This window comes from Arachis ipaensis, chromosome B10 (assembly GCF_059453495.1).
Source record: "Arachis ipaensis isolate K30076 ecotype BB chromosome B10, ASM5945349v1, whole genome shotgun sequence".
NCBI lineage: Eukaryota > Viridiplantae > Streptophyta > Magnoliopsida > Fabales > Fabaceae > Arachis > Arachis ipaensis.
The window spans coordinates 133,347,759-133,359,902 of record NC_142435.1 but is presented as its reverse complement, the minus strand read 5'-3'; the positions used below and the strand labels follow the sequence as shown (position 1 = coordinate 133,359,902).

The 12,144-nt window shown below is 30.1% G+C and overlaps 1 protein-coding gene and 1 long non-coding RNA gene across 3 annotated transcripts; both read right to left on the bottom strand.

The window, feature by feature from the left end:
• Window positions 1-1,495: 1,495 nt before the first annotated feature.
• On the bottom strand, window positions 1,496-3,310 carry LOC148581777 (uncharacterized). Its single transcript, XR_015892302.1, has 3 exons — window positions 3,176-3,310; window positions 2,332-2,420; window positions 1,496-1,791 (listed from the first exon to the last, which is right to left on the bottom strand). It is a non-coding gene; the product is annotated as an uncharacterized LOC148581777 (long non-coding RNA).
• A 1,579-nt stretch (window positions 3,311-4,889) lies between these two features.
• Window positions 4,890-6,017, bottom strand: LOC107621553 (uncharacterized). 2 transcript variants are annotated; one of them, XR_015892292.1, is made up of 3 exons: window positions 5,443-6,017; window positions 5,158-5,253; window positions 4,890-5,083 (listed from the first exon to the last, which is right to left on the bottom strand). XR_015892292.1 is itself a non-coding variant. In XM_016323583.3 (2 exons), exon 1 carries the CDS (start codon window positions 5,939-5,941, stop codon window positions 5,444-5,446), a length of 498 nt encoding a protein of 165 aa, XP_016179069.1. In that variant the 5' UTR covers window positions 5,942-6,017; the 3' UTR covers window positions 4,890-5,253; window position 5,443. The 2 variants fall into 2 exon arrangements, 1 of the variants encoding a protein (XP_016179069.1); XM_016323583.3 differs by having other exon boundaries at window positions 4,890-5,253.
• Window positions 6,018-12,144: the final 6,127 nt, after the last annotated feature.

Sequence of the window (12,144 nt, the reverse complement as noted above, 5' to 3'; positions counted from 1 at the left end):
AAATTATGTTTTATTTTTCATTTACGGTTATTTACGTAAGTATTTCTTTTTCGAAGATACGAAATTATAAAAGTTGCTTTTATAAATTTAAAATTTTTATACGATCAAAATATGATAATACAGTCAATAATAGTACAGCACTATTGAGTTAAAACATAAGTATTATTTTACCCTTTAATGTTTGACTTAAAAATTTATTTTGTAAAAAATAAATGTAAATGTCCATTTTGTTAAAATAAAAATTTTTAAGTTCCAAAATAATTATTTATCCAATTTTTTAAAATATATAATTCCAAAGGTCTCAAGTCTCAACACCCAAGTAATTCCAAAAGCTCAGCATCCAAAATATGGAGGTGCATCAAGCTCAGAACCAAACTAGTAGAACAAAAAGAATATCATGTCCTAAATTAATCCTCATATTCTCTAGCTATCATAAAACCTAATAATTTATTCTAGTTTGTATTTCATCTTCCACCCCTTAAATTGTTTCATGTGTCCTAAATCTTGATCACTTTGAGTGGCAATGGCACAATGAGTGGACCGCAGTCCACCCCAAAAAGTAGCAATAAGAATAGACAACCAATTTGGAAGTGGCTCAAAGCATGACTTTTTAGTGGACACATTCTCAGCATACAAATACATCAAGTTATTCTCCCTAATCTATCATGCGCATCCCATGCCACTAACAAGTTACAAGTTAGGGCCCTCAATTGGGTTCGCATATTTTTTCAGACCCCATATATTTCTTTATCAATTCACTTTAAATTTTGGTGGCTATTGACCCCATTTTTTATGTAATAATAAAACTAATAATAAATAGCGTTTCTACATATATTTGACCAATTAATCACGCATCTAATTTCTTCCTCTCTTTGATTTTTTCTTCCCTCTTAAATATGTGAATAAGAGGAATTAATTGTCAGGACAAATCTGATTGTCAAACAGCAAATAAAAGCAAAAAATCCAAAGAATGTTTAAAAAGGATTCAATTAACATATATTCATTTAACAACCTAATTGTGAAACAGAAAATAAGAACACATATTAATTAAGGTAATTAATGACAAAGATTTTTATAAAAAAAACAAAATTTATATTTCTAATATATTTGTTATGTATTTAACTATTTATCAAAAAATAAATTTTTTTTTGAATAATAATTTTATCGTGTATTCTTAGAATATGTATCTTAATTTTTTTTGCTACAAAATTTTTTAATTTGACAAATTAAAAATTAATTTATTATAAATTTAAATTTTATTTAAAAATTTAATAAATAAATTATTATATATAAATTTGAACCCAACATTTATTTAAATGGATAAACAAACTAACCATGTAATGTATCTGAACCAAGGTTCAGAAAACCGGACCGGTTATCAAACCGTTCTAGTCACTGGTTCACTGGTTCATTGGTCTAACCGGTTCAACCGGTGGTCCAACCGGAAAAATCGTTTTAGAGTAAAATAATAAATAAATTATAAATACACATCCTAAAATATAATTATAGTCTGATACAAATCTTAAAATATCTTCGAAATTAAAAACACTACATAAAATATCATCAACCAAATACATATGATCTTATCAAAATCCAAACTCAAAAGTTAAATAGTAATAAAAGCATATCTAAATGTTAAATCCCAACATCATGGTTTATCAATTATCAAAATCTACAAGAACTTGTTGCAAATCTGCTTCGGTGGGATGATCTTCACCTTCATTCCCACCCTGATCAGCAGAAGAAAGAGATGCAGCATAAAGACCACTACTACCACCGCCACTTGGATAACTGAAATTAGTAAAACATGTATGAAATTAAACAACACAAGACAACACAACACAATGAACATACCCAGAAATTGAACAGTTCACAGATGAAGTTCCAGAAATTGAACAGTTCACTGAGCAAGTTCACAAAGCAAGTTCACAGAAATTGAACAGTTCACAAATGAAGTTAAGCTGCAAAATAGAAGACCAGCCAGCTTAACATTCAGATTTTGACCAAACACAAATTGACCAACAAATAGAAATTGTGCAACAAAGAGGAATTAAGCTGCAAAATAGAGCAGAAATTGAGCAGAGGACCAAACACAGCCACTTACATTGAACAGTTCACAAATGAAATTGACAGAAAATTAGAAGACCATCCAGCTTAACATTCAGATTTTTTATTTCTTATGCTCAGCAGCAAACAGAAATTGAGGTAAGATAAGGAAAATGTCAAAGCAGCATATACATATACCTAAAAATGAGGTAAGATCCTAATCTCCTTTCATCCCATTTTCTCAACTACAGAGACAGAAACATAGTTCAGAATGGAAAAACACACCTGATCAAATCTCTCTCTTCGTCTTTTAGATGACCGGTAAAATTGTGACTCCACTTCACGCCGATATGCCTGCACAGCAGCTCGAAGTGCTGGTCAGGGCAGTCAGCAGTTCAGCACAGGACCCACAAGAAATCAAGGAACAAAATTAGGATTGTTAAAAAGGATATCACTAGTTATAAACTTATAATACATTTATTTGTCTTCACAAAATGAAGGTATCGTATATCCAGTATTTTGCATTTTCAATATATAAACATTTTACATGAAAGGTTTGCTTAGATTTTGCTTAGTAAATGAAAGCATTGAGAGAAGGGGAGTGTGTGTAATTAGCAACTTAGCACACTGCAAATACAGAAAGGAAGGTTTAGAAATCCTTTCAACTCTTCCTAGCCCATTTTCATTATAGTACTTTTCCTTTTTGTGTACATTACATACAAGCAACATGAAAGCAAAAATAAAGGAGAAATTGAGCAGAGGACCAAACACAGCCACGTACATTTCAGATTATTAATTTCTGATGCTAATTGCTAACCAACAAACAGCCAAACAGAAATTGATCATATTCATATTTCTTATGCTAATTGCTAACCAACAAACAGCCAAACAAAAATAGATGAGCACTGAAATTCACAAATGAAGTTCACAGAAAATTAAGCCTAGGTCTAAGTTCAGTTCACATTGAGGACAAAGAGAAACAGAACATGAGCAGAGGTCTAAGTTCAATTCAGTTCACAGAAAATTAAGCCGAGGTCTAAGTGCACAGAAATTGAACAGTTCACATCCATGGAAGAACATGAGCAGAGGCGAAGGACAAAGAGAAATGAGCAGAGGACGAGTCACTCACCTGGGGTCGATGGAGGCTACCGGTGTTGACTGTTGAGGACCGCCGATGAGAGGCTACTGCGTGCTGGTGTTGAGACTTGAGAAGATGAAGACGATGGAGCTGAGGATGGCGACACCACGGGCGCGAAGGATGGCGACACCACGGGCGCGAAGGGTGGCGACAGGGGGCTATGGTTCAGGCAGCGCGGCTAGGGTTCTCCTCCATTGATGATTCAGATGATGATTGATGAATGAATGGGGTCGGGGCTCGGGGGAAGGAAGGGGGGGTGCTCCACGGGCGGATCGGGTCGGGTGTATTTTTTTATTTTTTCTAAAACGTTAAACGACGCTGTTTTAGCGTAACCGGCCGGTCACCGGTTCGGTCCAACCGGCCGGTTTTTTACCGGTTCGCCGGTTCTTGACCGGTTATTCTCCCAGCGGTTTTCATATAAGGACCGGACCGTTTGAAGCGCCGGTTCGCGGTTAAACCGGTCGAACCGGCCGGTCCGGTCCGGTTTTCAGAACCTTGATCTGAACTAAATCATGTATGGACACCAAAATAACTAAATCATGTATTATTATACTCATCTAATTTTCTTACCTTTTAATGTAGAGTTTTTTAAGCCGAAAAAAAAAATTAAATACAGTCAATGTAACATTTATTACTTATTATTCAGTCCACAATCATGCTATTACATGTTTGACCCGTCTCTTATACGACTCTATATATTATTTTATTGTAATAAACTAATAATATTATTTGAATTATATAATATAAAAATATAAAATATAAAAGGGAGTGAATTTTTTTGGTAGAATAAAAATTGGATAGTGTCAATTATTTCTCACTTTTTATTGTTTTTTTTTTATATTTATTTTTAGTGTTATAAGATTAATAATGAGAGATCATATTTTATTTTTTTAAGTGTTAAAAAAAAATTGAAAAGATCTATTTTTATATATAAAAAAGATATTACAAAACAAATGAGTAAAACCTAAAAATATTGAGAAAAATTTTAAAATTTTAGTTACAACATAAATGTTTTTGAAATTAAAAAAATGTATATGTTAATTTTTTATTCTCTTTCTGTCGAGTAATTTTTTGCGGTAGAAGTAATCTGACACATCCTTTTTATATTAGAATAGAAAAAATTACGTAATTTTAATTTTAGCATTAAACACTATGAAACAAATATTGTTTAATTTTAATGATCATATATTTTTGGAGTATTTTTGGTAACTATATATCTTTGGAGTATAAAATGCTTTATGATTATTAAAGTTAAATAACTTTATTTTATCAAGTATTTAATGTTAAAATTAAAACAACGCGATAACGTTATTTTATTTATTTAATATAAAAAAAATGTGTCAGGTCACTTACCATGTACCGAGTAATTTACCATGTACCGAGTAATTGAACAAAAAAAAATGAGAACAGCGATAAATATTTTTAAAATTATTTATTTGGATAATTATTATTTTTATTTTATTTATTTAAATAAAAAATCCATATTTTCAATCTCAAAAACTTTTATGATATAGACAAAATTTAAAAAAAAATTTCGTACAAATTAATATAAAAAATTACTTTATAGTTTAACTTCAAAGCAAATGTTCAACGCGATTCAACAGAAGATATGAAGAAAGGGAAAAAAAAATTGACGCGTTAAATTGGAAGCTAAACTAAAATCTACCAATGATTCAATATAATCAGGGTTAAAATATGCGATGAATTAGATGCTAATTTTTTTTTATTATTTACATACATAATAGCATATGTAAGCATGTTTTATTATTTTGATTTTTTGTTTTCCAACATACTACAAGATTTGACTTATCACTCCATTCAAGCCACACAGGCTCACAGCTCTCAATTTCACAAACTCTAGCTGGTCATCAAAGGTGACTATTTTTGCGAAGATAATATTATAAATTGTTATGATTAAATATATTTAATTAATTATAATCTAAAAATTTATAATATTATCTTCACGTAAATATATCTTAAAAAAAAGCTGTATGACATAGTTTAAATCGTCCTTCTACGATGGCGGCGGCGGTGGTGCTTGTCACTCACCGATCGGTGATCCAACCACACTGTTTCAAACCAAAGAAGCTTTCAGATTTTTATTGAAAAAAAAAACATATAATTCATACTATTTGTAATTTAACACATTAAAATAATTTAGAAAAAAAAATCAAAAACTGATGTGTAATAACTATTAAGAATAAATGAATAATACAGAATATATATATTTAGAAAAAAGAAAAAGAAAAAAATGAGACCTCAAAAAAATTCAGAGGAGACTGATCGTTTAAGTAACTGTCTCTGAGGGGTGAAGAACGGAGCAGGCACGTGACTCGCACGTGGGGACCTAACAGGGATTTCACTAACCTGCTTCCCATTACTATCGTAGTAAATTACACCCGAGAAATCCAACGGCTCACACTTGTCCCCCATCAAGATCGCTTTCTGCCACACGCCACCGTCTCCCCACTCCCCTCCACTCTTATTATTCTTCTTCTGAATAAACGACAGCGTTTTGCTGCTTAAGCTGCTAAGTAACTTCTTCGGCCGCGCTACCAGCGCCGCCGCCGGTGATGACTTCGGCGATGATCTCAGCACGATTTTCCAGTCGTCCACCGGCTTCGGCTCCGACTCTGCCGCCGCCTTCAGCTTCTTTGGAAGCCGGCTTGCTCGCTTCGCTAGCATGGCGAAAACCGCCGCTACGGCCACCGCGAAGTTGCGCTTGTGCGAGTCGCGAGTTGGAACCCCCACGACCATGGTGATCGATGGTTTTGTTTTTGGTTGTGTTTGGAGCTATGGAGGTTGATGGCTATGAAGGAAATGATCAAAAGGAATTGGCAATTCGGTATTTATAGGTGACACTGACATAGAGTCTTGTTTTGAGTTGACTATCTCCATTTTTTCCTTTTTCTTGGTTTTGTATTAAACAACGTAATTAAGAATCATGAGTGCGATAAGCTACCGTGAATTGATATTTCACTAGTCTAATTAATTAAATATTTTAATTTCATCCGTTATATGAAGTAATTTATAATCAATTAGGTTAGTCAAGTGGTTAATATTTTTTTTAAATAAATATTGAGATTTTAAATTTTATTTTTTGCACAACAACAAAAATATGAAGTAATTTATTAATTAACTATAAATTTTTGAATGAAACTTAAATTTATAATACAAAATGAAAGATATGGAAAAAAAAATAAAGAAATATAAATATTATTACTTTATGATAAAAATAAGATATAATTGTCTTCGTATGTGAAATTAATAATTTAATTAGTGATTGTGTTAGAGAATCAACTCAGAATAAAATCAAATCCAATTAATTAGTTAAAAAATAGATGTTTTACAAAATAAAATAAAAAAATTTAATATTTTTAATTTTTTAAATTTTAAAATATAAAATAAAAAAATTAACTTAATTAATTTATACTATAATTAGTTTATTAGACTATTTTTTAAAATTAAATATATTAAATTATTTAATAATTTTAATTATTAATTTTATATAAAAATAACTGTATTTTTATACGTAAATATAAACGTTTAAATAAATTTTTTTTTCTATTTTTTGTTATCTTGTTTGAATAAAATTTAAAAATCATTTATTTTAGTTAATCCAGTAAGAAAAAGGATGAGTAAAAGATTTATCCTTTATATTAAAAAAATATGCATTTAATGCAATTCAAAAGAATATATTTTTTAATAAAAATGTTATTTGTATACTAAAATTAATTATTAATATATTTGTGTATAAATATATATAATAATATATATTTATATTTTAATATATATTTTATATTAGTGATTAATTTTAATAAATAATTTTAGTGTACACATAGTCATATAAATTTTTTTAATATACTAAAAGATGATACAAATATTATTTTGAGGGAAGATATTTCTACTTTTAAATTTAATGTTGTTATTATCTTTTGTGTAACCTTCTTAAAATTATCCTCTATTCCAATTAATTTGTTTTCCATATAATAATAATAAATAAAAAATCTTTATAAAAATAATATATAATGAAAAAGACTTTATGAATTGAGAAATAATAATATCCATATTATGTGTTTCTTTATAAATTAAACAATAAGTTGGAGTGGAAGATGCAGCAGCGCAAGTGGAAATTGGGAATCCAACGTCGATGCTGCATTTGTGCACCAAGCACCATGCGGTGGTGAAGCATCAACCATGCAATGCGCTTGAAGTAGGATATTATTAATTTCTACAATTTTTCAAACAAAAAAAAACCTAATTAATAATCATTCATTTACTCCTCTTATTGTTTTCTGATGCATCTTTTTATATTACCGCTTATTACACTGATCAAGACCATCATATTTGTAAAAGATGAAAATTAAATTCAATTATGTTACATATGCGCAAAAAATAAATCATCAAATCAAACATATATATATATATATATATATATATATATATATTAATTAATTTAGTAGCTAATTTTTTTTATACACAATACTATTTTTGTTTTTCAAAATATTATTGACAAAATATTATATTGTTACTTTGGCTAATTTCTTATCAAATAAATCGAGTCTTTCGAATATATGATAAAAATATTTATAAAAAAATAATTTTATTAGGCATAAAATTTTTGTTTGAAGGGGAATTTCATTAGATATAGATTCTCGCGTTTTGGGAAAACAGACAGATTCTTATATGATATATACTAAGAAAAAATATCTCTAGGTTTTTTGTAAGATGTTAGCAAGAATTTCTTAATGTAAACCCTAAAGTTGTAAGCAGTGGCGCAAGTTGGAATGGTAGTCAACTTTACAAACTCAAATATGGTGTGCGTTTCTGATTTCCCTCCCATCGATCCCACCAAATTATGTGACACATTTTTCACCATGTAATTCCTACATTACAATTGTATATTTATTTAGAAGTAAAACTCAACTCGATTTTTGTCTATTTTTATAAAAGATAAAATACTCTTTATTAAAAAAAATATATTTTGATTCTCAATCCTTACAATATTATTTTTTTATTAAAAAATTTATTAAATAATAAATAAAAATTAATTTTATGCAAGTTTTATTTGTAACTAATAAAAATTTTAAACTCCCACAAATTTTTTTTGAATATAACTAATTATGACTACTATTACCAATATTTTTTTTATTTTTATCATTATTATTTTTATCTTTACTATTTCTATTATGTAATTATATTTTATTACTATTATTATCTCAACTGTTATTATCATCAATATAAATATTATTAATATTAATATTATTTTATTTTAGTTTTTATTCTATATTTTTTTTAAAAGATCTTTGTACTGTAATTATCTTTTTTTATTTTTAAAAAATTTTTTTAAAAATAAATTTACTAATAATTTTTAAAAATTTAAAACATTTATAAATTATAAATAAATTTTTTCACATAATTATTTTTTATTATTATTTAATAGATTTTTTAATAAAAAAATTGTATTATCCTAAAATAAAAAAATTAAAAACTGGAATATTTTTTGTTTTAGATAAAATTAAAAATATCTTATCCTTCGTAAAAAAAAAAATGACCAAATTAAATCTTTATTCCTTATTTAGTGATATAGGGCAAGCTTCGTGGTGATGGTCTCATCATCCAGCACGCTCTTCCAATGTTTGGACAAGTGGATAGTGACGCGATATATAAGATATTTTTTGTTTTCCTTTATCTAAATATTTAATTTCATTTAGAGGCTTGCTATATTCTCTCAGGTTTTGTTTGGTAAGGAAAGATACGCAAAGTTGTTTGGTAAGGAAAGATACGCAAAGGAACGAAATCGGATGAATTTTTAATTTGGTAAATTTACATAGATAGATATATTTAGAAGGTGGGTATTGGTTTATTTTATAATTATTTTTATTTAAATTTTTTAATAATAAATTATAAAATTAGATTTTGATATGTTATAAAAATATTATTTTTGTTTAAAGTATAGTTAAATAAATAATATTTTTATACAAAATATTTTTATAAAAGATATTTTTGATATTTTTATTTAAATAGCTCTTTATTTAAAAAGTTAAAAATATTAGATATTATAATACTTATGTATTTATTAATAGTTATTCCCATGAAGATACTTAAAAATTTAGAATAACTTTTTAAAAATTAATTTGATTTGATGGAGTGGTTAGTTCACTTATCTGTTTAAGTACTTATGTATTTGATGATGAGTTTGTTTTGTTTGCTAAGAAATTCAGGAAAATGATGAAGTAAAAAGAACGAAGCAAAGGAAGCAGCTCATGAAAACCAAAGAGGGACTTAAGCAAGATCATCTGCGACAACAGCAAAGAAGCTGACATTACAAGTTTGACTGTCCGAAGTTGAAAAAGAAAGACAAGACCAAGAAGGAAAAGAAGAAATGGATGATGGCCTCTTCGGAAGATTTGGAAAACAATTCTAAAGATGAGGAAGAATCAGACAGCAAATCCCAAACCTGTCTCATGGCCGATCAAACTGATGAGGTGCATTTCATTGAACCTACCACTGAAGATCTTCATCTTATGATCGATCATCTCACTGAAAAACTTATATTCTTCTTGAATGAAAATCATGAACTTGAATCTTAAAATATCATTCTAAAAGCAGAAAATGATTTTCTCAAAGATAGATTAAGGGTAGCTGAAACCGCTATTGATCTTGTTGAAGAAAATAAGCGGCTAAAGGCTGAACTTAAGGGCTGTGAGAAACAACATTCTGTGATTGCATACTTAAATTGTTTTGAACAAAATGAAAGGTTGCACAAAGAGGTAAAAAGTCTAAAAGAGGACCTAGCTAACTTTGCTCAAAGTTCTGAAAATTTGAATCAACTTTTGACTAGTCAAAAAGCTCTCTATAATAAAACTAGTTTGGGTTTTCACAAGAAATCTGAAATATTCATTGAAAAATCTCCTTTTTCAAATTTGGCTTCCACTTCGAATGACATAAGATTTCAAAACCCAACAAATCTGAAAAAACAGCAACTAAAAAGATTTTGTCGGTTATGCAATTGGAATAGGCATTTTCCTATTCAATATTTTATAAGTGAAAGAATGATTGGAGATAAAATGTATAAAATAATTAGAAACTACAATGGTCTTAGACAAAAGAGATCGTTTGACATTAAAGGATCTAAAAAGATTTGGATACCTAAGGTCATTTGAGAATTTTTGTATGTTTGTCTAGCATTCAAAAGAAGGGACAACATGTAGTATTTGGACAGCGGATGTTCTTTGTATATGACCGAAAAATCTACATTCTTCATCAAGTTAAATGAGTATGATGGAGGGTTTGTAACTTTCGGCGACAATGGCAAAGGAAAGATAGTGATCATAGGTAAAATGGGTAAAAACTTCTTATCCTTCATAAATGATGTTTTTCTTGTTGAAGGTTTGAAACATAACTTGTTAAGCATTAGCCAATTATGTGATCTAGAATATTTGGTTATTTTTAGAAGATTGGACTGCATAGTCATTTGTGAAAAATCTGGTAAAATTTTGTTTGAAGAAAAAAGATGCAACAATGTGTATGGAATCACTCTAGAGGATTTAAAAGATTAAAAAGTAACTTGTTTTACCTCCATGCAATCTGAAAAATGACTTTGGCATAAGAAATTGGGACATGCTAGCATGTACCAAATTTCAAAACTTATTAAGAAAAATTTGGTTAGAAGAATTTCCAAAATAAAATTTAACAAGGACTTCACTTGTGATGCTTGTCAATTGGGCAAATAAATAAAATCTTCTTTTAAACCCAAGGATGAAATCTCTACCAAAAGGCCATTAGAAATGTTACACATTTATCTTTTTAGTCCCACTAGAACTCAAAGTTTGGGTGGTAAATATTATGGCTTGATAGTAGTTGATGACTACTCTAGATTTGGATGGGTACTCTTCTTAGCTCACAAAAATGATACTTGTAATGCTTTTTCTTCTCTTTTTAAAAGAATTCAAAATGAAAAAGATTTGAAAATTACCCATATAAGAAGCGATCATGGTAAATGTTCATACCCTGGGTCGAGCTATCCGACCCGGGATGATTGGTGACAAAGCAACCGACCTCTCCAGGTCAGACTATCCGACCTCTTCTCAAAGAGCTCGGCCAAATCGACAGAAAAGCCTAGTAAAGGGCCCAAATAGAGGAACACGACCCAAATCCAAAGGCAGTCCAAGCCTATAGAGATAAGGGCGGTTCCCTTGAAGATAAGCTGACTTCACCCAAAATAAGATAAGATAACTAACTTATCTTATTAGAAAGGTCAGCCCACACTACTATAAATACACTGGAACACCCAGATATAACTCATACTCTGATTCTACTAAAAACTTGTTTAATACCCATGCTAACTTAAGCATCGGAGTCTCTTGCAGGTACCCCCCACCCTCTGGTGACCAAGGATCAGCAGTACAGCCAATCCAACAAGTTGGACACGACAGCTCCGGCCGCCATCCACCAGCCGGACACGTCATCTCCGACCAGTACAGAAGATCTCGTCCGAGATCGACCTACAGTTTCAGGTAACCCTCGGAACATTGGCGCCGTTGCCGGGGACCTGGAAGTCATCCCACCACCATGGCGGACGATCATGACAACGACCATGATTCAGATCTAGAGGACAGAACACCACACAAAAACGCGGACTCTACACCAAAGCATACTCCGGAATCTAACGGAGACAAAAACTCATCAAATCCAGGAGTAATAGAAGCACTTCAAGATCGTTTAAAGCAACTTGAAAAAGAAAGCCAGCACCAACGAGAAGTTGGCAAGGATCTACAAAGAGAGGTAAGGCGACGTCGAGAGTTGGAAGATAAAATCCTACAACTCGAAGCCAATCTCAAAGCAAAGGCTACCCGAACCACCCCTGAGGACAATTCACGCAAAGATCAAGATCCATTCACTAGGGAAATCATGAAAATCAAAATTCCTAAGGACTTCAAACTCCCGGATATGACTCT